We start from the raw sequence: 27,726 nt of genomic DNA, 5'->3' as shown, positions 1-27,726 counted from the left end.
GTGGCAGGGGGCTGCACAGGCAGGTATGCCACCGTCTTTGGGGTCCGCAGGGGTTATGCCCACAGGAATTAAAGGTAAATAAATTGGGGGTGGGGGGTCAAGAGAGGGAGAAGGAATCCAGGGAATCGGCAAGGAGAGGCTATCGGGGTCACGGCTGGAGAGGGGGTGGCACTGCGGCCAAGCATTCGGCCCCGAGAGGAGCCTGCCCGGATGATGCTGGCGCGCCTGGAGCTCTTGAGCGGGTGCCAGGTCTCAGCCTGCTTGGCTCGGCAGCATCTCCGCTGGCTGGCAGGGCGCTTGGTCAGCACTGCTGAGCTCCACCAGAGCCGCAGGCTCGACCAGGGAGCTGCAGCTGATAATGATGTACCCAGTGCTGGCTCAGCCATAGAAGCCCAGTGGGGCGTCTTCAAGGGGCCTGCAGACCCAGAGGCATGACCTGGTGCAGGCCCCTTGCAGCCTCACTGGCCCCGCGAGTGTCATTTGTGGGTTGCAGGCCTGGGCACCCAAAGCTGCCTTGTGGGATCCTTGCTGCAAGGGATCCTGGGGCTTGCCTCTGGCATGATGCTCACCTCGCCTGGGGGGAGCAGGCTGGAATGCACTGGAGCTATAGCAGGAGGCAATGTGGGGACAGATGGTCAGCTGGGAGGATCCAGGAAGAGGGGGCTGGTTTTTGGCTGAGAAGCCTCCCCAGACCGGTCAACTGTTGGCCTGGAGCAAAGTGGAGATACCAGACTGTGGACATGCCATCTCACCAGGCAGGAGATGGATGGATGGATGGAGCAAGGGGGGAGAATACTCCCCCCCCCCTGCCCAAAAGTGGCAGGTCATTGGAATTGGGTTCCTCACCACGCAGGGTTTCCCTCTGGGCCCTGGGCCCACCCGGGAGTGGCCAGCCTGCAGCTGCCGGGCATGTGGCTGGATGTCTTGGGGGTTGGGCGCGCTTCCCGTCTCCCCTCCGGCCTTGTCCGCTCACTGCCAAACTGCAGGCTGACACGAGGGGCTGCAGGAGAGCGGCCAAAGCTCAACAGAGAGGCGGGCAGAAAAGTGGCCGCGGAGGAAGGAGGAGCCAGAGAGCAAGGGGGAGGGACCTGCGGCAGGCTGAGGCGCTGATCCTGTTGCCCTGCCTTAATTTCCTCATTCAACTCCTTTTTTCCTTTGAAACAAAAGGCTTGGAACATGCAGTTCATCTTTTGCAGTAGCAGTAGTTAAAATAAAAGAAAACCAAAACAGTTCCACCCCTTTCCCTTCCCCAACTTTTGCAGTCTATTAACCGTTTGACTTTTTTGTTCAAAATTAAAAGGACAAAAATTACATCCCCCCCTTTTCCCCTCCAATAAATGTGAATTTCCAGTTGTTACATTCAAATGTTCACCTTGTTGGAAACAAGCCGGAACAAACATGCTGCGCCCGCCCACCCTGGGCCCCCAACTCCCAACGTCCCTCCCCAGCCCCCCTTCCTCCTGCAGAGATAGCACCTGCCTCTTCATGGGCCACCCACCACCACCCTACCCCTGGGCTTGCAGGGAGGGCTTTCTCTCAGAGAGACTTCCAGGCAGAGTCCTGTGGGATCCTTGGAGGTGAGGGGGGGGAGGGCCACCAACCAAGGGGTGAGAAAGCTGCAGGATGGCTCTCTTCAGGCTGTGCTAGGAAGGCACTGGGGGCTTGGCCACCTCACCCCAGATGGAAGGGAGGCCGGATGGTCAGTCAACCTCTCTTTCCAGCTGCTGGCCGGTGTGGTGGGGAGCCGACGTGGCCCTGACGGACTCTCCGCTTTCTCTTCTGGCACAGCCGGGCACCAACGGCAGCTCGTGATGGGAAGGCTGAACCGACCTCTGCTCGAATGACGAATGTTGGCTTAATCCGCTGGGGACAAGGAGAAGGATGGCAGGGAGCAGCTTGGGCCAACTGCGAAGACAGCGGAAGAAAAGGGGCCCCACTGGCCGGTCTGTGGGGCAATCCTGCGCTGGAAACGTGTGAGGGAGCGAATGCAGGCCATCCCCTCCACCGTCGCCACGAGGGACGCTGAGCTTCAGATTCCCTCTTGCGTTGATGGGGATCTTCTCCCACCCTTGCCAGGCCCTCTTCTGCCCACGGCACAGTGTGGCACGGCTGGCTTTGGCAAGGGGATTGGCTTCTCTGTCAACGGCGAGGGAAGGAGCAGAGGGGCGCTGCATTTGCGCATCTTCCCGCTGACTCCTTCCGGGGCCCTTAGCCCCGCGCTGGAGTTTGGAAGGGCGTGGATGTCTTCGCCATTGAACCAAAATGGACAAGAGAGACGGCAGGGCTTCCCCTCCGGCATACCGAGCACCAAAACCACCTCTGGAACCACACCAGCCGTTCCGGCACCTGGTGGAATGGACTGGGAGAGGAGCGACCGCTCGCCCTGCACAGTGATGCTGCTGCTGCCCCCAAGGGATTGAGCTCTTAGAAAGGAGGCCCTCTCTTCCCCTGCCCCCTTCTGCTCCAGAGTCAGGGCTGGCCGACGGAGGCTCCCGTACCAAGCCAAGCTGGACAAAGAGGTGGCCGCCCACTTGCCCATCTGCACCGCGGCAGGAGAGGGGAGTCTCCATCTGTCCTCCTGCTGCCACAATGTTCTAAGCAGACCCATCCCCAGGGTGGGATTGGCGCCTCCCTCTTGGAGCAGGGTGGATCGGGACCACCGTCGCCAGGTGGCTGAGGGTGCGAGGGGGGAGGGCAACTATACACGGGTGGTGGAGTGAGGGTGGGGGAGGGTGTTGTTGTGTCCGGTGGGGAAGGTGTTGAACGGGTGCAGGGCCTGCATCCCCGTGATGCTGCTGGGGATCATGGTGATGGTGTTGGGGGTCATCAGGGGCACGTCGTCCGGCGCCCGGCGCAGGGCCAGCGTGTAGTCGGGGGGGCAGGCGGGGCGCAGGATCTCGTGGGGCCGCAGGGGCTCCAGGTCGTGGGCGTCGTGCTCCGAGTGCTTGATCTGCAACGACATGATCTCCTCCTCCTGCCCGCCGTGGACCAGGTCGTTGGCCGCGTTGCGCTGGGGGCTGAGGCGCCGGCCGGTCCGCAGCTCGTGCCGCTTGTCCCGCTTGTAGTAGAGCGCGGCGAAGGCCAGGATGTTGAGGAAGAGCAGGGAGGCCCCGACGGCCACGGTGACGCTGAGCTCGGTGGAGTAGTCCCGCGAATCCCCCGGGAAGGGGACGTAGTGCTGAGACCGGCCCACGTCGTCCTCGTCGGGGGGAAGGGTCGGGATGGGCCGGCGAGTGGTGCTGGGCCCCACGCGGGTGCTGGGCCACCGGGTGCCGTAGGGCGGGATGCGGGTGGTCGTCGACGTGTGGGGAGGCTCGTGGAGGTTGTGGAGGTGGGGCACCAGCTCCAGCCAGAAGGCCACCTTGTTGGCCCGGTAGTTGTCCCTCACCCGGGGCTTGAGGCCGATGTGGAGGTACTGCTTGTCCTTCGTGTTGAACTTGGTCCACACCACTTCCTCGAAGCGGTTCGGCTTCGTGTGGATGAACTTGGTGTCTTGGGGCACGGGCTGGTTGGGATCCCTGCAGAGCGGAGGCAGAAGCAAGAGGAGACGGCGTCTCAGCCAAGCCCAAGGGGGAAGCGCCTACGGCCAAGGCAGGACCGCAGGACTGTCCACAGGAGCAGCCAGACCCGGGAACTGCCTGTAGCAGGCCGTGAAGACTAAGCAACCGGGCGCCATCGCTCACTTCTTCAGATACCGGCGGGGACTCCTGAAAGCCCACCTGCTTTGTTAGCATTTAAGATGCTCCGGGACTCTTGGGCGTTTCTGCTCTGACAGACTCACCTGGTGACCCACCTCGATCTACTCCCCCCTTGGGCCCTCCACCCACGGGCCAAGGAGGCCTCCCTGCACCGGCCACGGAAGAGGCCACGGCCTGGCTGGAGGCCGCCTCGCAACGTCTCTTGCCACAGAGCCCTCACGGGGGGGGGGGGGGCGGTCAGCAGAGGTCGGCTGCAACTGGACCCCACCTCCCACCATTGCTCTTAGGGGTCCTTCGGGAGAGGAAAGGAATCTGGGGGCCAGAAAGCCCTCGGGGCCCCTTCTCCCACCCCAGCTTCTCTTTTCATTGTAAGGCTGGACTTAGGGATTCTCAGGGGACAGTAGAGGGAAGGACCCCACATGGAAGATTGTGGGATCTGATTGACCACTAAGATCGCTGCCTCTGAATCCTCCCTGTGCAGAGACTGGGCAGAGGTTGAAAGCAAAATTTGCAAACGGGCAGAATTCGCCGAGTCCAGAATTTAAGGACTGACATATTGCCAAACGGGGAGCGTGTCTGGATTTTGCTTTAGTGTCCATGAATCTTCTTGTCAGCCAGATGAGCATTTGCAGAAGTCCCGAGGACAGACAGGAGGGGGGGGGGATGAGGCCCACAGAATCTCCCCTCATCTGAGGCCTCTCTGCAGTAAGGCTGGACAAGTACCTGGAAGGTACTGCGGGCAGGAGGCAGGGCCAGGGGCGTAACAGATAATTCTGTGTGTTAGAAATTTGTAATGATTATTTTTAAATATTCTTTGTTAGGAGGTAGAGTAGTGAGAAGGAACAGGCAGTGCTTTGTGTATTTTACGCTGATTGGTGAGGATAGCTGCATTTGGGTGTTTGAGGTTATGAGACAATCAGCGAAGACCATGCGCCTCCTCAAGGAGAGCCAACAATCGGCTATGGTGGGAAGATGATTTGGGGAACCATCAGTATGAGAAGCCGGTCTCCTGACGAGGCTCCTTGCCTGGTGAAACGGCAGGCTTTGGGTCGGAAATAATTAATGGGCTCGTATAATTGCTATCCTTTGAAAGCTAACGAGACACCCCGGGCTCCTTAAGAGCTCTCTGATATCCAAACAAGGCCTGGCCAGAGTCATCCATCTGGGAGAGGAGATGTTTTCACCTTCAATCCAACTCCCCGTATTTATCTCATTTTCATCCTGCCCTTCCCCCAATCAAGAAACCACCCCCTATTGCTATGTCTTCACAGCACCCTACCAGTTTTGTTTGGCTGCAAGCAATCGGCCCAGTGTTGTTACCCAGAGAGGGTTGGGCTAAAAGTGGGATTTAGATCTGGAGTCACTCCTAATCAAACCCTCTAGCCCAGCCTTTCTCCTCTTTCTTGCCGCTGAGTCAAGTCAGCATTGCCCACTCAGATGGCAGCTGCGCTCCAGGCAGAGGCCTTTCCCATCCCCTCCTGCCCAGGTCCTTTCCACTGGGGATTGAACCTGGGACCTCCTACGTCCCAAGCAGATGCTCAGACACTGGGCCACGGCCCCTCCCCCAGCCCCTCCCTGCCTCCGCCCCCTTCCTTTCCCTCCCCTCTTGTATTCTTCCACCCTCCACCCGACCTCTCACCCGGTCTTTGCGAAGTTGGTCCAGTAGGTCATGACCACGGCGCTCAGCATGACGTCATTCTTGGAGAAGTTGCAAGGGAAGAGATCCGTGGCACCGATCATGGGCACCCCGAAGACGTAGGGGATCTCGTCCCCGTGGGCAGCGTCCGCCCACTCAGGCCGCGTGTCCGTCTGGCAGTGGTGGTAGAAGGTGTAGAAGTAGACGGGCGACTGATACTCCGCGTGGAGCTTCGCGGTGGCCACGGCAGGCGCCACCCACTGGTGGTCCGTGAAAAGCGCCAGGAGGGTCTTGCGGCGCATCTCGCCGTTGTCCCGGTCGGCCCAGTCCGTGTACATGAACTTGATGGTCTCGCGCAGGATATCCTTGCCCTCCGGGTAGCCGTAGAGATTGTCGACAAAGTTGGAAATGGTGAAGTCAAAGTAGCTGGCGGAGATGCCGTCCTCGTTCTCCATGGAGTCTTCCACGAACTTCAGGCCCTCTCCCTGGTTCACCCCGATGAGGATGTCGTAGTTGAGGAACTCCCCCTGCTGCATCAGAATCTCCGGGTCGTCCGGAACCACGTCCCCATCCACCACGGGGCCAAAGGCGATGTGATAGCGTGCCGGCTGGATATCCTGGTCCACCAGCTCCCGGTAGGGCTTGCGCCGCAGGCACTCGACGGTATCCCCCGTGTCCATGTGATCACAGCCGACCTTGGAGGCCAGCATGCGCGTGTACTTGAGAGGCTGGTAGTTCACGGACCAGCTGGAAATGGCTGTGCCACTCTGGGCTATGGCCTTCTGGAAGAGACCTGTGGAAGCGGGAAGAGAAAAGGCTCTCCGTGACCGTGGGGCAGGGAGGACAAGGGCGGGTCGCAGAAGGGACAGGCTGCAAGGACGGAGGGGGGCAGGAAACGGCGCCTGCTCCCCATTCGGCAAAAGAGAGCGTGCTAAGTGTGGGTGTACAAAGAGCCAGCGAGGGGGATTCGAAACAGGAGATGCCGGAAGGTGGTTTGCCGTTTCCTGTTCCTGCAGAGCAGCCCAGGACTTCCTTGGGGGTCTCCCATCCAAGCAGCAGAAACAGGGCTGGCCCTGCTGAGCTTCTGAGATCTGACAAGACAGGGCCAGCCAGGTCAGGGAGTGGTATAGCCCACCCTCTATGGTATAACCCTCTCCTTTTCTTCTCAACAGAAAGGGGACAGGGTGTGGAAAAGGAGGGGCTGGATGCCCAAGTAGACAGGCCAGAAAGGGAGCATTTCAACACGAGATGATGACACAGGGGGAAATCCCCGTGATTTGAAAGGGAAGAAGAAGGTGGAGCCCTTGGGGGGGGGGGCAGCTGGAAGTCACAAAAACATTTACCTTCTGAGTGGTGGGACAGGATGAGGAGGTTGACGCAGGAGGCCCCTGCTCCCGAACCAAAGATGGTGATCCGCTCGGGGTCACCCCCAAAGTGGCCGATATTCTCATTCAGCCAGCGCAAGGCCTGGATCTGGTCCAGAAGGCCGTAATTCCCCTTGGCAGACTGGTCCCCCGTGCTCATGAAGCCTGTGGAGGAAAAGCAGAGCGAAGCTCAGGTGAGGGGGTGGGACAGAAGCTGCCCTCCAGCTGGGAGGGAAAGCTGTTGCTTTGGCCTTTAGAGCCCCACACGAGTGGGACCGGGGCATTGCAAGGACCATCTTCTCCCCTATGCTCCTGCCCCGAGAATGAAAAGCGCAGGGGGAAAGAGGGTCTCTTGACTGCCCCGCTGACCCAGTGGCAGCCCCATGGCTATGGAACGACTCTCCCAGGGGATGGGTTTGGGAGGCAGATTTTATTCCCAAAATCTGATTAGTTCTTCTGCTTGCTGGCAGTTTTAAATGACTGGTTCTAAGTCGTCCTTTTTATGTATCTGATATATTTTATTGTCATTCATCCTGTAAGCTGCCTTGAATTCCTGCAAGGCACAAAGGCAGCTAATAAATATTTTATGCCTTTAAAACTCCACAAGGTTTTCAAACAGAGAATCTTAGATCGAATTCCCAATCAGCTGCTGTCCCTGCTCTGCCTCCTTTTGAGAAATTCGCAGTCCCCAATGCTGCCAAGGCCCAAGAAGAAAACACGTCCACAGCCAGATAGATGAGGGTCACCGATGGATTTGCTCCGGGGACAGATCCTCAGCAAACATAATCAGAGCTTGTCACAGAGCAGGGAGGGACATAAAGAGACCAAAAGATCCGAGGGCTTTTCGATTTAGAAAAAAGACATCACGGAGGGGAGTCATGATGGGGGCTTATCAAACAATGGGATGGGGAGTGTTGACAAAGAGGGCTTTTTCTCCTCTCCCAAAAATGCTACAACTTGAGGGTATCCAATGGGCAGTAGGAAATATAAATTCAAAAGGAAATACTACTTTACACACAGAAAGACTAAAATGTGGAATTTGCTGCTAGAGGATGTAGTGATGGCCGTAGGAATAAAGAGCTTTAAAAAGCAAGTCAGTGGATTAATGGAGGATGTGGATCAATGGTTGCAAGCCCTGGTGACTGGGGGGAACCTCCACATTCAAGGGCACTAATCCTCTGAACCCCAGGGCCAGGGAGCAACATCAGGGGAAGGCCTCTCTGTCCTGTGGCTGGACCTCCAGAGGAACTGGCTGGCCCATGTGGGAAGGGAGGCTGCACTGGATGGGCCTCCATCAGATGCAGCCTGACGTAATGATGCGAAGGAAAAAGACTGCTTGGGGGACATTTTTCTCAAACAAAAGGAGCCCGGAAAAGCTGTCCGTCGGAAGAAGCTTCTTTTGCCTGAGCTAAGTACTGCGTCGTCGCTGGCCCAATCTCCTTCAAAATTAATCATCGCTCTGTCCCGGGGCCCTTTTGCAGGAGATAACGAGGCCTGGCTGTTAATTATTGAAAGCTTTTTAATGAAATATTAATTTCGGCAGAGCCTGGGTAAATTTCACACCCATAGGGGGAACAAAGAAGGGTGGGGGTGGGGCGAGACCCACAGCCCGATGCAGACTCAGCAGATAAATCCAAAGGGTCTAGCCAGGAGACCCCCAACCTCCACGCAGCGAGCCATTCCCCAAACCACCTCCTCTGCGAAGACGCCCACTTGGGCCTACTCTTTTTCTTGTGCATGCTGCGTTTCCCATCGGAGGAGACCTCCTGCTTGCAGGACTGAACCGCATACCGCCCCGAGAGGGCCAGTCCGAGAGGAGCGGTATACAAATCTCATTATTAATAAATAAATGTACTTGCTCACCATGTAAGAGCGAGCACAGATTTGCTGCAACCAAAGCTCCTATGCAAAGCTAGCAAAACCTCTCTTTCCAAAAGGAGCAAGAAGTCTCTCCCGGCACTGTGAGATTTTTTATTCTGCTTTCAGAACATGCCAGATAAGCCAACACAGAAAGGGAGGGCAGAGTAAAGCCAGAAAGGTTTTGGCTGCTGCCAGGAATTCTTCTTGTCTGATAGGGCCTCATTTGTATTTGTTTGAAAATGTTTAGTAGAAACCTCTCTGTAGATCTACCAGCCCTGTTGTTATATTTTTGTTTCCCTTTTAGATAGGATTTCTAATTATTTCCTTTATTGTTGTTTTTGACATTAATTAAATAAATTGTACACATCAAATAAGCAAACCTCCCCCCAGGTGAGGCTTCAAGTTTTTCAGGGAGAAGGATGCTGAAGGCCACGCCATCCGAGAGCCCCCCCCCCCCAGGAGCCAGAGGGCAGCCCCAGCCCCCCTACCCAGCACGCCGAGCCGGTAGTTCATGGTGACGACAATGACGTTGCCGTAGGCAGCCAAGACGCTGCTGTCAAACATGTTCCCCGTTCCCTCCATGTAGGATCCGCCATGAATGAACAGCATGACCGGCTTCTTCCCGCTATCTCGGATATCTGTGAGAGGAGAAAGAGGAGCGAGGCCGTGAGGGAGCGGAAGGCCGCCCGGGGGGTCCCCAGCAACCCAACAGGCACCCTCCGATGGGAACGCCAACTTGCGCAGGACCCTCGAGGCAGGAGGTGGCGGCCGGGAAAGGGTTAATTCCTTCCGCAGAAGGGGCAGTTTGGGAGGACAGAGGGCTGTAGGTGCCTGGACTCTCCCTAGAAGCGACAATGGCCAAACTGAGCACATCCTGAGAAGCCCAGGCGCACGAGAGAAGACAATAGCCCGAGACGTCATTGAAGGCAACGGGGAAGGGGAAGGGGAAGAGCCCACGGAGACGTCACCTCGGTGGTGGACACCACGGCCTTCCTCTTGCAAAGCCCGACCACGGCTGCTGGTGAGAAGATGTTTTGAGGTCATCCCCTCACAGGGTGGACATAAGTCAGAGGAACTTTCAAACCAGCCCCAAAACTCTGTCCAAATAGATGGTGGAGGGAGGCTGGTGGTCTCAGAGTGGGGCCCACAACAAAAAGGAGAAAATATCCTGACCCAAGTCAAGAACACCCCCCCCCCAAAAAAAAGGGTCAAGTCCTAATTGCCAGAATGCAGATCTCTGGAGGTCAGGGTCAGTAGGTTAGAAAGGTCAAAGGCCAAAGGCCATTAGGAACCAGGTGACCGGAAAGTTGGGGGCACACATGGAAGTACAGCAAGTGCAATACATCCAGGGTTGGTTGAGCATCATGAGCGGAGGGGGGCTTGGGAGAGGACGTTCTGGCCCCCCTGCCCACGGAACCCATTCCCACAGAAATATGAAAGAGTGCCCCCTCCTCAAAATTTCTGTTTCCGTTTCTAGGTCACATCCCATTTCCATGGCAACCTGGCGCCTAATTAATTCGCTGCAAGGGGAGAGCGTTAATTAGACACACCAAGGTCTTAATTAGCAGTTTCCACGCAGCCCCTACCCCTGCCTTTCCGGAGGGGGAACAGGAGGGGAAGGGGGTGGGGCCCAAGGAAACGCACAGGCAAGAGACAACTGCAAACACCCCCCCCACACACACCTGGGAACACCTTGCCCCCCCCCGACTGCCCCTTGTGCCACTCGCTGAACCGGACCCATTTGTCCTTAGGAGGAAACTTCCCCCCCACACACACACACACACACAAAATGGCCAGGCCCTGTTCACCTGGGTTGCCAACCTCCAGATGGGGCCTGGGGATCTCCTGGAATCTCCTGGACTCCTGACCCTCTCCAGCTCACAATCACTTATTTGACTTAGAGGGTCTCCCTAGCTTGCTCCTCTGCTGAGGCAGCTCTCTTCTTGCTGAGTCCTGCAGGCGTTATTCCCCTGCGTCCCTCGCAGGTGTCCCTGAGGCACTCCAGAGGCCCTCTGCCCGGCCAGCAGGTCACCACAACAGCCACTTCTGCAAGCGCCAGGGGGACGGTGCAGTTGCAAGGGGCTGCAGGGCTGCGAGGGGGGAAGGGGCAACCCCCCTCTGAGGAAAGCTGGACTGTGCCTCCGGTGCTCCCCTCCGTACCTTCATTGGGGGCCTGCAGCCCTGCCCCACACCATCCAACTCACCCGGATCCAGAGGCAGGCAGGCAGACATCCTTGGGGGATCCCTGATTCCCGAGCTCCTCACAAGCCGCTGTGCACAGTGAAGACCCAGCAGGGCTAGCTCTCCCCACAGCTGCCCCACAGGGACCTCTCAGAATGGCACCATCGGGAGGGAGGAGGATCAGAGGGGCTGGGTTTGCTCCTAGCCAAGGGCAGCCTCACCCCTGGACTGCAGGCACCTGCACGGGGTAATCTCCGTTTCTTTCTTTACGCCCTCCCCGGTTGGCACTCAAGGGGGCCTCAGAACGTCCCTTTCCCTTGCTTTGCTTCATCCTCCTAACAACAACCCTGTGTGACAGGCCCAAGGCTACCCAGCCAGCTGCCATGGAAGAAGAGGGGATTCGAACCCAGGTCATTCTGTTCTCTACGCCTCCCTGGAAGCCCTGTGTCTGGCTGGCTGCGGTATGGAAGCAAAGGGTCTACTTGACTCGGGGTGACAAAATACCGTGGACCAGCCCTGACCTCAGGGACATTCTGGGCCTTGCTTGTAGGCTGCTCTTGGCATCCCAGCCCTCCTGAGGACAAGGCCAGGTTGGCTGTGAGGAGAATCACTCCCTGGCGGTCCTCAGGTGTGTCCCCCGGCCACCTTCCCACCCCCAGGGACTCCTGTGCTGCTCCGGTTTGCACAAACGTGGTGGCACCTCCAGGAACCCTCCGTGGGTTGCAAGGCCCTGGCCAGAACAGCGGCTCGAGAGGGACTCTGCAGCGGGGAGGCGGGGAGGCCCAAGCGGCCCTTGTCCAGGGGGGACCCTTGCTGAGGAGGGAGGGAGGCAGCCCAGGAGCACAGAACCTTCTGTTTAGAGGTCAAAACAGCCTTCTGGAAAAGCAGAGAAAGCTCTTTGCCGTCCCCTCCCGCCTGGACCTTTGGGCTGGAAATGCTGCCAGGGACTGAACCCGGGACCTTCTGCCTGCCAAGCAGGGTCTCTGCCCCTGCACTACCATGCCCCCCCCCCCGAAGCAGCAGGAGGGCCTCCGAGGGCTCTTTGGCTCTTCCTTGGTGCCTGGGGCGGCAGGGAGCGGGTCTTCCATCGGCTTCTCAGCATGTCACGAAGGAGCTCTGCCTGCTGGCCGGGGTCAGTGGGCAGGACCCACTGCTTTCCCAGGGGTTTGCCAGGGGATTGGTGAGGGAGGGGACTCTCGGGGGCAGTCCTCCGGCTTCAGAACACTCTCCTTTAGAAAGATCCACCTGGCACTGCCCCCACTGCAATTTTGGCACCAGGCTGAGGGGCCACCTGTGTTTTCCTGAGTGAGTGTTGTGAATTTGCACTGGGAACACAATTCCCCGATGTGTACTGGCTCGGTTCAGATTCAGAGCACGGTGTGCCAGGAGATGCTTCAGCTTTCCCCACAGCAAAGTCTTCCCAACCAGAAATGCCCGACGTTATACCCCGCTTTTCTCTACCTTAAGACGTTTCAAAGTGGCTTACTGTGCTTCCCTTCCTCCCCCACAGCAGGCCCCTTGTGAGGTACCAGGCAGATCTTCCCCTTGAAAGGTAATTCAAGATTTCTGCTCTGCTCCCCGATCCCTTGGGTCCCATTAATTTTCCCCACTTGGGGTGCTAAATGCCAGGTTGCCAAGTCCGGGGTTGGGAAATTCGTGGTGCCTTGGGGGTGCAGCTGGGGTTAGAGGAGGCAGGAAGCTCAGAGGAGGACAACTCCACAGATCCCACTCCTGGACTCTGCCATTTTCTCCAGGGGAACTCATCTCTATGGCCCGGGGACCAATTGTCCTTTTGAGAGTTTCCAGGCCCTAGCTGGAGATTGGCAACCTTGAATGCAGGCCCTAAACCTCCGTCAGCCTTTTGAAAAGGTCTGGCAGTGAAAGCCACCGTTGGAATTGAAGCCTCTCTCTTAGGGCCTTGTTGCTAAGCAACACCAAATGCCTTATGGGAGTTGTAGGTGTTGATCTCTGTTGGCCTCTTCCCCCTGAGGGGATGTTGCCTCATCTGGACTACATCTTCCATGACGCCTCTCCATAGATTTGGCTGGCAGGCCAAGCAACTCCAGTATAATAGGGGAGCTGCAGTTCTTCATTTCTAAGACGCAGTTTCTGCCTTTCCCCCTCCACCTAGCAAACTACAACTCCCATGATGCACCACGGTCAGAAGCCACATTACGATTCCCATGATGCAGTTATGGCGACCTGCTGGAAAGTTAGCCACTGTCTCTTGACCCTTCATGCTCTCGTTTCTCCTCAGCCTCCTGGGGACTACACCTTCCATAATGCACTGTAAATCAGACTAACACACACGAAAGCTTATATCCAAAATTAAACTTAGCCGGTCTTCAAGGTGCCCCTGGGCTTAAACTTTGTTCTCTTCCTTCAAACCAACACCCGAATCCATCAACACTGCCTCACAGGAAACTGGGACAGGTTACACATGCGCAGCTAGCGGCAAAGAAGCCAAGCGGCCCAACCTTCTGCATTCGGTGCCTGCCTGACATGCCCCTCTCCTTTCTCCAGGGCATTTATTCTGCAGCTACCACCCAAGCCCACATCCCCCCCCCCCTCAATTGGGGTGAAAACATCCATTGTGAAGTTGGGGGGGGTAGCATCCAAATATTTTTTTAAATTTGCGCGACTGCCCTATCGCAACTGCACAATCGCGTCAAGTCAGCACCTCCGGTTGAAATGATTCTGGTTCAGTCCATTGAATGAAAAGGAACTGAGAGGCAAGCAGAGAAGGTTTTTTTAAAAAACATCCCGAAACTGAGCAGACTGTTCTGGAAACTGACCACAGCAGCTGCAAAGCTCCTTCCTGCTGGATTCTCTGCTGTGTTATCAGCCACTGGGACAAACTGGAAAGAGTCACCCCCCCTCTCCACCATCCCCCCCCCCTCTCTCACTGGCACCCAAGCACCAGATGCATATTCAGGGGCAGGAGGGAGAAAAGGGGAGGTGGCTTGGAGGGCAGGAGGAAGGAAGAAACCCTCCAACTTGACATCCAAGAGGATTTCCAAAAAGGAGCCTGGAGGCCTTTCCTCTCTTGCTGGATCCAAATTCTGTAGATCCAGTTCCCTGCAAGAATGAAAAGGGTGCACTCACGGCCAGAGCAGTCAGGAGCCTTGCTGGGTATTCTGGCATACTCGGCTGGCTGGAAGCTTTCTTCCCATGTCTCCCATGGACATCATCTGAACACCGGTGGTCATGACTGCTGGCATTCCTGGCCTTTCTCTCCCTCCCCCCTTTCAAAAGCTGCAAGGAGGCTTCTCCAAGAACTGCTGAGAAGAACATTTCCCCCCTGTCATTTGCCCCCCAGCGATCTGAGACTGGTGATAGTCTAGTAATGCTAGGCTCATGTCACTTGTAAAAAAAAAGAATCAGGTAAATGTCAAACAACGAGGGGAAAAGTAATCAATGGAGTTTGCACACTGAGTGACCATCAAAAGGTGCACCTTTTGGGCAGAACGACCTCACTGTAGATGGCGGAGTGACCACTGAGGGGCAGCAAATTGGCAGAGGAGCATCCAAGGGAATTTACCTTCAGCTTGGAAGTGAAACAAGCACAAAATCAGCACAAAACTACTCTCAGAAAATCCGGGGAAACAGCAACCAGAAAGCGAACTGAGTGCTGAAAGGAGGAAATCAATGTAGAATGAAAAAGAAAATCCAACAGAGATGCCCAGTGAAAGTGAGGGGAGAGGCCAGAGTCTTTTCTGCTGCATCTGAACAATCTGCCCAGCCCCTTCTCTTTCCTGCTAAAGGGGTTCACGTCACAAATTCTACCCATTTCGTTGCTAGGAAGGGCACAGACCCTCCCTTCCTGAATAAAGAGTCCGCAATTGAAACCCAGCTAAGAAGATTTAACCACCCACATTTTTCAAAATTCACAATTCCGTGTGTTAAGAAAAGATATGTAAATAATTGTATCAGAAAAAAACAGATTTTCTGCCTCATCCCTGAACAGTGTTTTCCCACATCCCCTCTTGTTTTAAAGAAAGGCATTGCTACGCGGCAAGGAAGATATTAGAGTAAAATAGGGACTTTACCCTTTGTTCCATTCTCCACAAAAATCCACTCTCAGGTCTAATGTGGAATCAGGGGGTGAAGGGATTGAGTAGAAAACAGGTCAAAATTGGGCCACTTTTGTGGAATGTCCCCTCCCCATCCGCCCACCCCCCACCCCAAGTAAACCAGAGTCAAAATCCCCTCTGCCTTCCATCTCCTGTCTTAATTGGATTAGGGGGCACCTTTCCCTTCCAAAAAAAGAAAAAGAGGAAAAGGTAAAGAAAGCAGGGAAAGAGAAGTACAGCGAAAATTGTGATGATTTCAGAAAACAAGAAGGGGGAACTGGTTTTGCTCAAAGAGAAGACCAAAAAAAAGGGAAAAACGGGAGGGTCAAAAGTTTATCTGTTATTTGTTCTGGTTTTTATATAAAAAAAGAAGTAAAAACCAAAAAAAAAGGAAAATATTTCTTTTTTAAAAAGGCAAGACTGTGAAACAAACATGCATCAAAAATACCTTCGTCTGGCGTGGGATTGTTAGCTGACGCGTCCTCACGCTTTTTCGTGAGCGGACCTAGGAGCAAGAAAAAAGAAGAAAAAAGAAAAATGGGACAGGGGGAAAAAAAGAGAGAGAAAGATCAAGAAAAAAAGAGATTGCTTTCGGTTCACCAAAAAGGGGGAAAAAGCATTTTTTAAAGCAAAATATCAGTAAGTTCTAGATTTTCCTGGCTCTGAGCGAGTGTGAGTGCGGCTTAGTTATTTCATTGTCCCCCACCAGAAAAAAATAGATTGACAAAGAAATACAGAGGAATTGGAAGCTGTGAAATTAAAGGTTGATTAGAGAAGAACGGGGGGGGGGGCTCCAAGAAGGGAAAGAGGGGAAGAGTTGGAGATGGGCAGAGATGGCCCCACCCCGGGCATCGCAGCCCCATGGGCTAGGGCAACAGGGGGAGGGGGACATGCTTTCCTTGGGAGACCAGCAGGGGAAAGAGGGGAGGCTTGGAGGGGGGCAGAGAGTCATGAAGGGGGGCAACAGAGGGCCGGTTCAACAGACTTTGTCACCCCCAGGCTCCACCCCCCAAATCTCCATAAATTTGCCCGCTCCGATTGGCACAGGGAAGACGGCCTCTAGGTGGCCCTGGGGATCCTATGGAACTGTAGCAAACCTCTTGACGGCAGAGATCAGCTCCCCTGGAGAAAAGGACTGCTTGGGAGGGGGGCTCCGTGGCAATCCTCCCTCCCCAGGCTCACCCCCACATCTCCAGGAGTCTCCCAGCCAGGGGATCTGGCAACCCAAAGCTGGCAGCCTCATGGGGTGGCCCCCTGGGGGCCCCTTGCTGAGCAAGCTGGGTCTCGGAAGCTCAAGGGGGTGGCCCCAGGGGCCCAGAGCACAGCATGGCTGAGAGGAGCGGGAGGTCCTCTGTGCCGGGGGGGGGGGGGCCTTGTCAGCCCTGGGGCAGCCCCCGGGAGGGAAATAAGTCAGGGCAGGGAGACGGGGGTGGGGTGGGGGCAGTGCTGAGGAGCAGAGGGGAGGCGGCAGGTAGGCCAGCGGGAAGGTGCCAAGAGAGCCCGTCTCCCTGGCATAGCGCCCGACTGACAAATCTGGGGCAACGCGGAAGAAAGCCAAGCGCCTCTCCTCTCCACGTCTCTATTTCACTTCCTCTCTCGTGCTGACTTACATTATGGGGGGAAGGAGCATTTACAGATTAAGACAGAAGGGATGTTTCATGGGCCGACAACTCGCCTGGGGGCAGCCAGTGCTAAATAAAGAGTCCAATGAGAGAGAGAGAGAGAGAGAGAGAGAGAGAGAGAGAGAGAGCTTCCCATGTCCCTTCTGTCCTGCAGCCAACCTCCTCGCAATCGGTTCCCCTTCAAAGCATCCAGAGGATCTTTCTTACCCACCGTATCCCCCCCCCCTCCCCTTTGCTTTTCAAACATTCCTGGTCTACGTTGTGTTCAAGATGGACAGACTTTCGTGAAGGAAGCAAAGAGAAGAGAAATGACTGACTTCCCAAAATTATTGCTCGATCCAAGTCCAGCCGAACAATGAGATCCTGGGGAGAGGATGAGCTGGTCCCCTCCCGAGATCTCACGGCTCTCTCAGGCCTCAATCCACTGGCACGCTTCCACCGCCAGAGAGCTGCTCTCTCCCCAAAATGCTGGGGCTACAGTGAAGAAATATTTCTCCCCTGCTGGGAGCAGGGGAGAAAGACGCGAGCGTCAGTCTAGGGGAGAAATGAAATAGTGACACGTCTCCCGGATGAGATCCCTGCCTGGGTTGACATGGGAGGGCAGTGGGGAGGGGGTGGCCAGCAAGCCCCTTGGCTTCAGGGCCTGTTCAAGGACTACTAGCTCTGGTGGCAGAGGGGAACTTCCACATTCAGAAGAAGCCGACCTCTGAATCCCAGAGCCAGGAGGCAACCTCAGGGGAAGGCCTCGGCCTCCCTGCCCCGCTGTGGGTCCTCCAGAGGAACTGGCTGGCCCCTGGGTGAGACAGGAGGTTGGACTGGAGGGACCCTCCCTGGCCTGACCCAGCAGGGCTCTTCTGAGGGTCTTACATTCTGGTTTCTGATTCCACGGACAGAGCCTCACTCTGGAGTGTGTGAAATAATGCTGGGAAGCTCAGTTCCACGGGCCAGGATCATGCCTACTCCGTGGGCATCTTGGCTAGGATCCCGATTTGCACTCATCTTCTTCAGCAACCGAAGCCCCCAGGCAGAGGAGAACAAAGAAGGCCCCCAAAGGGCGGACCGCTGCACAATTTCACAAAGGTCTTGGCCAAAAGGCCCCCGCGGAGAAGTCATGTTCCCTGGGCGGCTCACGTGCCACGTTTTCAGAGGGCAAATTCACACATGTGGAAAAGGAGAGGGCGCTTTGGTGGAGGGGAGGGTCAGGCAGCACAAAGCAGAATCACAGACACCCCCCCCCCGTCCTGGTGCGGTGTGGGGCAGTTCTCCTCCCGCTCTGCACCAGGCTGGGCCCACCCTCCCCACCTCCCAACACACGTGGGGTTCCCTGCGCAGATGTCACCTCCCAGGTGGGAAACACACCGCAGAGACCTTCCCCTCTTCCCAAATGGGAGATGACATTTCTCTGCAGCGCTCCCGGCCACATCTGGCGAAAGCTCGCCAGTGAAGGAGTGTGGGGGTGGGAGCCCGCAGGGGAAGAGGGGGGTCTTCTCAGGCAGACAAAGAAGAGAGGCCGGCGGCCAGAAGGGGGTGCCGCAGGAGCGGAGGAAGCCCTGCTCCGCCGGAGGGAAGGAGGGAGGGAGGGAGGAAGGAGGGAGGGAGCGTGTCTCTGCCTAGTGGTCGGTCAGGGACTTGCTTTCACCCGCTTTCTGGCTTTCTTTTTTCCAATGCAATTTTTTTCTGTTGCCAAGGCAACTGGCTTAGCGATGCTGCAAAAGAAGGCACCGGGGAAGGGATGAAGCAGCCTGGCCCCTCCTCCATCCCACCACGCTCCCTGCACCTGCGGCTTCCCCGGGCTCCCCCTGCCTCCCACCCGAGAGCCCCCACGCACCCTCTCCCTCTCTGGAGAGCCCCCAAGCCAGGTGCCTTCGGAGGGAACCTGGGAACGGGACTCAACAATGCAGGCGAAGGGAGAGGAAGGGGGGAAGCGCCTCCAGGAGGGACGCAAGGCCATCGATATCTCTAGGGGCACCACGGAAAAGGATTCTGGGAGCCAGAGCGCCTTGCTTGGCAGGGAGGGGAGGAGCAGGAAGAGGGGAGAAGCAGAGTCCCCAAGATGGCAGAGCAGAGGGAGAGAGTCTGCCTGCGAACCTTCAAGATGGGCAGCCTCGTTTCCCATTCAGTGGCTTTTGCAGCTGTGTGACAGGCAGAAATTCCACAGGAGTAGTTTTCCCTGGCATGGCCTTGCAATGACAGCCTGCGTCTGTTCAAGGGGGCAACACTGGGGAGGGGGTGATATTGGGAGGACCCCGGAGGCTTGGAACAAAACGTCAGGACTCACTCAGTTAAAGCAAAGGGGCTGGAAACCGACCTTAAGCGGGACAGAGTCCGAATTGTGGGTTCTCTCAGAGGGAGGGCGACCAGCAGGTTAGAGCGAAGGGTGATGAACCTGGGACCCCCAAATTCTTGGCAAGGGGATTAGCCAGTGACAGAAAGATGGGGAGATGGGACAGAGGGAAGCAGAGGCACTGAAAACCTATTCGGAGGGGGCCGATGGAGAGAGGGTGCCTGGGGCAACCCTGAACACAAATACAGGCTCTCCACTTCTCCTAAATGGCTCCTGCGTTGCCCAGCGGCCTTCCCCCTTCAAAAGCTTCGGGAGGATCCCAGAATGGGGGCCGCTCGCTCCCTGCCCCCTACGGAGCGAAAGAGATACCCACGCTGGCTGACGGCTCGATGCATAAGAAGGGAACCCACTACTCTCTCCCGAAAAAAATCTTACAACTGGATTTAGCGTTTCAGGTAAAACTTTTAATGAAGCCTGGTTGGTTTTCAAAGGTGCCCCTGGAGTCGAAACTTTGTTCAACGAGGTTGATATCAGGATCGGGGCCCGGGCTGGGGGAGGGGCCCAGCGGTCACAGACACCCTTCTCGTCCGGTCGTGAAAGGCGGGGCCGCTAATGCCCCACCCCCAATGCTCTTCTGTCCGTACATCACCAGGCAGGACAGGGGTGTGGGAAGGAGGAGAGTTGGAGGGACCAAGTGGAAAACCTGGGTGGATCCAGCCCACCGGCAGCAGGCCCCCTTGGCTAGTGGCGCACAGGGTCAAGGGGGGAGGCCAGCAGCCCAGCAGCCAGGCTGTGAGGAGGTCTTGATCGCTGGTGGACGTGACCGAGGAGCACCACAGCGTCCGCTTCAGGAGGAGAGCACAAGAGTCAAGGTGCTCCTCAAAGACTAACAATCTGTGGCAGGGGAGGAGCCCGTTCGTGAATCACGGCTCACTTCTCCGGATTCCACTCGGAGGGTCCTTCTAGCACAGTTGAGGGGCCTATGAAAAAGTGACTCACAAATTGTGTTAGTCCTTAAGGTGCCCCTAGAGTCTGGCTCTTTCCTACTGACACGGATAAACAGGGCCCCCCATCTGGGTCGACCTGAAGACACACAAACGCTCCTCTCCTGCCGCAAATATTGTCAGTCCTTGAGAGGCTCCTGGACTCTGGCTCTTTTCTGTTCCTCCGCTGTGTGAGAGCAGACGGGGACCTCCGGGCCTGAGGAGAGGGAGCTGTGCCCCTGAGGCCATCTCCCTGCAGCTGGGGGTCCTCCACGGGGCCAGCCCAGCCCTTCCAAGCAGCTAACCGAGGCCGGCAGGGGGTGGCCCCTCAGGAGCCCAAATGGGCCAAGGGAAGTGGGCGGGAGAAGAGAGGGCTCGGCCGGTTGGCGCTGAGGGGGAGGGGCTGGGCCAAGGCAACTCTCTTGGGTCCCTGGGAGCCGCACAAGGGACCGGCTGGGGGGAGGAGAGGGAGGGTACAAGGGGGCCACTGCCCTGCCCGCTCTCCCTCCCCCCGTGGCTCTTACCGTCCTCCATGGGCACGTAAATGTTGAGGTAGAGGCAGTCTTCGCTCTGGTTCTGGACGTAGCCGGCCACTACCTCCAGGTTGTCGGTGAACCAGACGGGCAGCATAATTCCGGGCAGCATGCCATGGATGTTCTGCGGGCAAACAGGAGCGAAAGCTGTGGCATTGCGCACCTCGGACCAGGAAGCAGGCGCCTCGGGCGGCTGGAACCGTCTCTCCCCGACGGGCGGCGTGGCGTACGGGATCCCGAGATACTGAACGACGGGGCCGAGGATTTCGTTGTTCAGGTCCTTCTTGATCCCCCGGAGTTTGCCGTAATTGGTGGGCACTATGGGGTATTTGTCCTCGGGTTTCTGCCCCAAGAGGGGCCACGTGTGCAGGGCCAGCCCCGAAAGCCAGAAGAAGAGGGCGGAGCCCGTCCGGACGTTCAGCACCCGGAGGGCCACGCTCAGGGGTGCGAGAAACATGGCGGCCGCGGGAAAGAGGATGCCGGGCAGGGGAAAGAGCCTTCCTCACAGAAGGGGGAGAGAAAGAACCGGAGGCAACCCAAGCAGAAGTGGAGGAGGAAGAGGAGGTCCCCCGGAGAGGGGGCGGCAGGAGCAGTTAGGAGGCCCAGCGGCGGCCGCAGCCAGGAGCACAGCAGGCCTGTCCAGCAGAGAGAGGGGGTCTGTTGCGTTCCATCGCCAGCCGGCAGCACGGCCAGGTCCAGCTGGGCTCGAGGGGAGCACCTGTGGGTGAAGGGGAGGGGGAGAGAGAAGTGAAGGGGTGAGTGACGCCCGAGGCCCAGAGAGGAAGACACCAATGGGGAGGGAGAGGGGCAGAGAGAGAGAAAGAGGGAGCGCGTGGCTAGTGGCAGGCAGGACAGACGGAAGGAAGGAAGGAAGGGCCACAAACCCCCTTTGTTGTCAGAGGGCAGCGGTATTGGCCTGCGGACGGAGAGCCCACGTGGAGCCCGGCAGGCCCTCAGAGACCGACGGGTATTTCTGGCCAGGAGCATCCAAGGCCCAACGCTTCCGGAAGCCTCTGTCGAAAGGGTGCTCAGGAAACGAGGGGCTGCCAGACTCCTCTCTAGCCCCTTCCTGGCAGCCTCCAGCGGGCTGTGTTCCCCAGACTGCCCCGACAGCCCCTTTGGCCTTGGACACCCACTGAGGTCGCCCTGGACAGCCCTGTCCCCCCCCCACCCGGCACCCCAACCCACCCCTCAGAGAAGGAACTGGCGGCTTCACCTTCCGGGGCTGTCATTGCGAGACCTTCTCTCCCTCCCACAGTGGAGTTCTTGGGGGAGTGGCTCACACAGAGGGAGACCCCTTGAATGACCACGCAGGTCACCTCCTGAGCGGGAAGAAGGGTATCTTGCAAGAGACAGCTTGGGGGGCTAGACTCCCACCCCTCTGACGGGGCCCCTATTCTGCCGGGTCACTCGCACTCCAAATGATTCTGGACACAGCTGGCACTGCCCATCACCACATCGAGGAGATCCCTGACCACAGCAGCCTCCTTCTTCCCTGTCTACACAACCCCCCCCCCCGCCCCGAGGGCATGGAGCTGCCTTCTCCTGGATCAGACCCGTCGGTCCACCAAGATCCGTTTTGCCCACTGTCTTTCCCACCATTTCCTGCCAGCTCTTCTTAGCTGGAGATGCCAGAGATTGAGCCCGGGACCCTCCACCTGCCAGCCCAGCAGAGGCTCTGCCACTCAGCCCCGGGAGAAGCTCATGAGCGAATAAGGGCTTACACGTCACCAAGGAGTGGGTAGAAGCAGCCCACGCTGCCCCCTCCAGCTTCAGGGGCTTGGTGGTCTTAGCTAGGGAGCCCCTCCCCAGGACCCGCTTTTTATTCTGAGGCAGAGGGCCGGCCGAGGCATGCAGCGACCCACAGTGGCTCTCTAGGGGGAGGGGACACCAATTCCGACTTTTGCTCATAAAACATGCCCTGAGGGTAGCTGGTGCCCCCATAGTCTAGAGGTGCGGCTGGGCTTCTGCGCTCAAAAGAGGGAGTGAGGGCCATGCGTGGGAAGCCCCTGACACCGGGAGATGCAGCCCGCAGGCCAGGATCAGCAGGCCAGGCCCAAGAGGGAGCCAGGGACAGAAAAATCCAAAGTAGGCCCTGGAAATCCTCAGAGGAGGCAGCAGGAGGATGGAGGGCCCCAATCCAGCAGTGAAGTCCCTCCGGCCACCATCCACTCTCGGGAGGGGGGGAGCCCACCTCCTCTGCCCCCGGCCACGGAGAGCCCTGTTTCCCCACGAACCTCGGCCCCTGAGTGGCAGGCAGATCCCACTCGGCCGCCCAACACGGTGGGAACCTGCTCTGCGGAGAAGCACCACAACCTCCGTGTCTCCTGCAACCCTTTCCCGGGCGACTCTCCCCGGTGGATTCTACCAGGTCTTTAATTAAATAAAATTGGAGTTTTTTGTTTATCATTCACAATGTGGCAATTAGAAGCAGGAACGTGTAATTAGTACAAAATTGCGTCTGGGAGAATCCAAAGGCCCAGAGAGAGGGGCTGGGAGAGCGCATCAGATCCCTGTTTCCCCAAAACAGTGGGTGGGTGGGTGGGTGGATGGATGGACGGACAGACAGATGGATGGACAGACAAATAGAGGATGGGCAGTGGGGACTTTGTGGGGTGAGGGAGGGCTGGGGGGCAGAGAAGAGGGTTGAGGGGTCTCCAGGTACAAGGGCAGGAAGGGGGAGATGACTACTCTCAGACCCAGCCATGGAGATGAAGAGAGGGGCCATTTGAGATGGGGACAGGAAGGGGCACTGGGAGGTACATGAACAAAAGGAGAAAGGCCTCATGAGAGAGAAGGAGGGTCCATCACACACAAGAGAGATGAAGATATGAAACCCTAACGGCAAGCCAGCTAGTGACCCTCCTCTGACAAACACAAGGGGCTGGCCAAGAGTCGCGAGAGGAGAACTGGAGACCCAGATGTCCACCTGGCAGAACTGCTGGGTCACCTTCTCCGCTTCTGCAAACCTCCCCCTGAGCCCAGAAGATGCTGCCACTGAGTCTTGGGGCAGGACCTCTTAATTGGGGAGGGAGCCACAAAATCGGGCTAAGAGCCTCTGACACAGCATGGCGGAGGATAAACCACTTGGCCCTCCACACCCCTGCATCACTCAAGGGCTCTTCTGGCCTGCCAAGAGATGGACCCCGCTCTAGGACTCCTCATGGGGTGTACGCAAGATATGCCAACCACCTGCCTTTTTCATCTTCCAGGACCAAATTCTGAAAACATCCAACAGAAACGAAAAAAAATAATGCCTCTGAGCATGCAAAGAGATTTTCTCACACTACTGGAGAACATCCTGCTCCTCCCCCCCCCCCACAATTCCAGGACCTCTAGGACTAGGGAACGGGGGCCCCAGGGTGGTCCGAGGACCTTCCCCACAGGCGGTTTGGGCTTCTCTCCTGGATCACCACACAGAGGCAGGCCATGGCCCCCTGGCTGGTCCCCCCCTCGCCCTCCCCTGGCAGAGGAAGCTTTACTGCCCCCTCCCCTTCCGGAGAGCCCAGCTGCCCTGGGACCAAGGCCGGCCTCCAGCACTGTCCTGCCTGCCCACAGGAATGGAGCCCTGCTGCCAGGGACAGGGGGGTTGTCAGGGAAGACCCCCCCCACACACACACACACACACCCTCCATGTGGCCACCAGGGCCTGGAGAGGAAGGCCGGCATGGCTCGCCCTGCAAATATGTTGTGTCTCCCTCCCCCAGGAGGGAGCTTCGGGGGGGGGGGCAGACCCTTCTCTCAAAGGTGATTTGCCCAGCGGCCACCCACCCCCACCCCCGCCTGTGCGGGTCACTCCGGCCTGAGACCGAGCGCCAGGACTGCGGCCAGCGGACACCCCCTCCCCCCCCCCAGTGGCCCTCCGAAGGCCCCTCCGAAGAGAGCCGCGCCTGCCCCTCCGCCCGAGAGCAACGTGGGGGCGGCCCGTCGCGCCTCCTCCTCCCGAGCGGCAGCGGCACTGGCCGCCCCCTTGCACGACCCCCGCCCGGCCCCCTCGACCCCCGGCGGCGCGTGCCTGGCTTGGGGGCTGGGGGCTGGGGGCGGGCGGGCAGAGGCGCGGCGGCCTTCCCTGGGCCCGTCGGGGGAGCGCGGCTCTGGGGCGGGGGGCTCTCCGGGCGCCTCTCGGCGCAGCTGGCCGGGGAGGGAGGGAGGGAGGGAGGGGCGGCGAGGCGGAAGCGCGGCCGGTGAATGGCTCCGCTGGCCCGCCGCCAGGCCCGGAGAGCCGCCCGCTCCAGCCGGCAGGAGGCCAGGGGCGCAGGCCGGAGCCCTCGGGCACGTCGGGCGGGAGCGATGCCCAGGCAGCCCCCCGCCGCCCCCCGACCCGCTCTGCCCCGCCGCGCCCAGGCGGGAAGGGGGACCCGGCTGACGAGCGCGGGAGGCGGGCCAGGCCAGCGGCGGGAGCTGCAGCCCTGCTGGGGGGGACGGCCGCCTGGAAGCATCAGGGCCCGGGACCGGCCCTCGCCCTCCCCCGGGGCTATTCCTGGAGGGTCTCCCGGGAGATTCCTTCGCTGGCACCCCCCCCCCCCCCGCACCGCTGGCGAAGTCTGTGGCCGACCGTGGCCCTCCGCCGCCAGAATCCGCGCATCTCCGTGGCAACCGGAGGGACGGGGTCCTCGCGCACAGGCCTCCCCGCCTGCCTGCCCGCCTGCCTGCCTGCGGGACCCTGGCCACTGGGCCCCGGACTCCCCCCACCCAGGATTGCAGGCAATCCTGCTCATGCCCCAGGACACCCCCCCCCAGCATAACCCCGGGGGTCCAGCCCCTAACGGCCCCCAAAGACAAGAGTGTCTCTGAACAAGCGCAGAGTGCCTTCCAAGCTCCCAACCGCTGGCCTCAGAGTCCTCTGGTCCTGCGCCAGGAACCCAGCGCCCAGGCAGGCAGGACCCGCTCCACCTCCATCCCTGCTGGGGCCAGGGGGTCAGCGGCAGAGCCTCTGCTGGGCGTGCAGAAGGGTCCAGGGCCCGTGCCCGCCAACTCCAGTCCAAAGGGCCAGGCAGCAGGGGGTGGGACAGGCCTCTGCCGGAGACCCTGGAGAGCAGCTGCCGGCCTGAGCAGGCAACTGACCTTGACAGACCCAGGATCTGATCCTGATGAGCTGAAGGGGGGGGGGGGTCTCATTTCCCTCAGCCTCCCCAGCCTCCCTCCCACATGAAGGCCCTTTCCCCTAAAACTCTCCTCCATCGGCTCTCCTCCTATTTCCCCCCTCAAGCGGATCAGCACCAAGAACAGATTTCTCATCAGCTGAGTCCAGAGTGCCCGAGGGGGGGGAGAACTGTGGCCTGTTGGGTGGGGGGAGGAACACTCTCTCATGGCCCCGTCCTCCAGCCCCACAGGCACCTTCTCCCCCCAGAGACCCCCAAAGCAGGCAGGGGGCCCACTGCCTGTCCCTGAGGGGCCCGGGGAGCTCAGTGGCAGGGCCTCCGCTGTCTGGGCAAGAGGTCCCAGCCAGGTTCCCGGATCCAGCCGCAGGTGATGGGGAGACCTGTGGCTGCCTCAGACCCTCCTCAGACCCCGGAGCCGTGCCTGTCTGCGGAGGCAGCACTGAAGGCGGCCTTGGGCCCCCAGGGCAGCTCCACTCCCTGGACTCGGGCATGCCGGATGGGAAAAGCCCACTGGGCTTCTCTGGCCCCCTTGTCTCCCCCCTCTCAAGGGTTCCTCTGGGGAAGGCCATGCCCAGGAGGGCAAGAAAACAGGAGGTGAGCCTGCCACCCTCCATCCCCTCTTTCTCAGCCTGGCCTACCACTCAGGGCTGTTGTGCAGGTCGAATAAGGGAGGGCAGAACCAAGTACCACTGGGTCTTTGGAAGGATGGGGTGGAAATGAAAGGTCATGGTTCAACTGCTCCTGTTCTGTTCAAGCAAAGACAAGACAGGGCCCAAATCTCAGGCGGGGCGGGGCTCCCTCCCTCATTTGGGCCCACATCAAAGGAACCAAACTGAAACCCCATTGGCCAAGTCCACTCCTGCCCTCGCCAACCAAGTGAAAATCCCATGTTGACCGGGAAGACGGGGGAATCGGGGGGGGGGGGCAGAGGCTGCTGGACCACAGAACCCGGGTTCAGATCTCACGGGGGCCACCAAAGCGCAGTTAATCCTAGCAGCGGCCGGGGTTCTCCACAGGGCTGTTGTGAGGGCACGTGAGGGGACCCGCTGGAGAGGGTTTTGGGGCCAGAGGTAGAAACCCAACTTGCCCCCTCTCCTCAGGCAAACTCATTCACAACCCGGTGGGAAGGTCACGTGGAGACAGGAGTGGGGCAAGACCCCTTCCCGCAGGCACGGGCCCTTCCACTGGCCTCTCCTTGGGGGTCGGAAGGGGAGCCCAGATTCCCCCCTGACCTCCGAAAGAGCCAGGCTGAGGGCCAGGCAGAGCAGCACTGGGGGAAGGGGGGTCCCGAGGCCTTCCCACCCCCCAGCTGGAGACACTTGCAGATAATCAGCTCTACCTGCCCCCCACTCCACTCCTGGGGCATTTCTCCCCAAGCACTGAAGGCAGCCATACGAACGTCAAGCATTGAGAAGCCCCCCCCCCCATGACCCCAATAGCTGCTCCCCCCAGCAGGGAGTGGAGATGAGCTCCCCCCTCGCCCCCCTAAAGCAGGGACCCTCCGCAGGATCGCTTGACAGGAGGACAGTGGAAAACCCCCTCCCCCCCGCATCCGAAAAGAGGAGGGGGCGCCCGAGGGGCTTCTAGCACGACGCAATCTTCTGGCCGCCCCCATCCCCCCAGCCCGGCAGCCAGTGGGGCGTCCCTCCTGCAAGGCCACGGAGGAGCTCGCCAGCCCCTTCTAAGCCCCCCACCCCCGGAGAACGGGGGGTGGCTCTGACAAAGGATGCTTGGCCTCGGGGGTCCCCCGGGAAGGCTGGTGGCCATCTCCCCCCTCCACCGCCCGATGCTGCTGCTGCTGCTGCTGCTGACCCGGGAGGAATCCGGCCCCTTCCTGCCTCCCCCCCCCCCGCCTTCCATCTGCTCCCCCCCCCCGTTTTGTTTTCCAAGCCTTCCTCTAAGGGGGGGCCGGAGCCCTCCGACCGCCGGTGCAGAGCCTCCCCCCCCCGTCCAAAGAAGGCCCGGGAGACGCGGAGGCTGCGCGTGCGTGCGGCGGGTGGCGAGGTGGGGGGGGGGCTCCGTTGCGGGCGCGGAGGGATGCGGGGGGGGGGGCGCCATCCTCCCTCCCCCCGCCCTGGCGCACCTGGGAAAGGGGGGGGTCTTTTCCCGGGGCCCCTCCCTCCCTCCCTCCGTCGCGGCCTGGGGGGCGCCTTACCCGCATCAGCGCCGCCTGGCGGGCCCCCCCGCGCCGGCCTCTCCCTCGGCGAGCGCCGCCCGCAGCATCCCGGGCGCGGAGGGGACGGGCGGACCGCGCCGCTCAGCCGAAGGCCATCGGAAGGCCGCGCCGGAGCCCCCTGCCCTGGCCGCACGCCCGTCCAGCCGCTGCGGGACCCCAGCCCCAGCCCCCGCCGCCGCCGCTGCCGAGGGAGCCCCGCCGTCCGCCCGCCCGT

The 27,726-nt window shown here is 59.2% G+C and overlaps 1 protein-coding gene across 5 annotated transcripts; it reads right to left on the bottom strand.

The window, feature by feature from the left end:
- Positions 1 to 1,420: 1,420 nt before the first annotated feature.
- NLGN2 (neuroligin 2) lies at positions 1,421 to 27,726 on the bottom strand. Of its 5 annotated transcripts, none has more exons than XM_077312909.1 (7): positions 27,492 to 27,725; positions 20,226 to 20,952; positions 15,261 to 15,317; positions 9,047 to 9,196; positions 6,678 to 6,863; positions 5,338 to 6,127; positions 1,421 to 3,518 (listed from the first exon to the last, which is right to left on the bottom strand). In XM_077312909.1, exons 2-7 carry the CDS (start codon positions 20,689 to 20,691, stop codon positions 2,699 to 2,701), a joined length of 2,469 nt encoding a protein of 822 aa, XP_077169024.1. In that variant the 5' UTR covers positions 20,692 to 20,952; positions 27,492 to 27,725; the 3' UTR covers positions 1,421 to 2,698. The 5 variants fall into 5 exon arrangements, with proteins under 5 accessions (XP_077169024.1, XP_077169027.1, XP_077169028.1 ...); XM_077312912.1 differs by having other exon boundaries at positions 20,226 to 20,358; positions 27,492 to 27,724; XM_077312913.1 differs by lacking the exon at positions 27,492 to 27,725 and adding an exon at positions 24,767 to 24,820 and having other exon boundaries at positions 20,226 to 20,358.

Source organism: Paroedura picta, chromosome 16, assembly GCF_049243985.1.
Source record: "Paroedura picta isolate Pp20150507F chromosome 16, Ppicta_v3.0, whole genome shotgun sequence".
Classification (NCBI taxonomy): domain Eukaryota; kingdom Metazoa; phylum Chordata; class Lepidosauria; order Squamata; family Gekkonidae; genus Paroedura; species Paroedura picta.
Note: the sequence above shows the minus strand (reverse complement) of the source record. Positions and strands in the feature narration are given on the sequence as shown.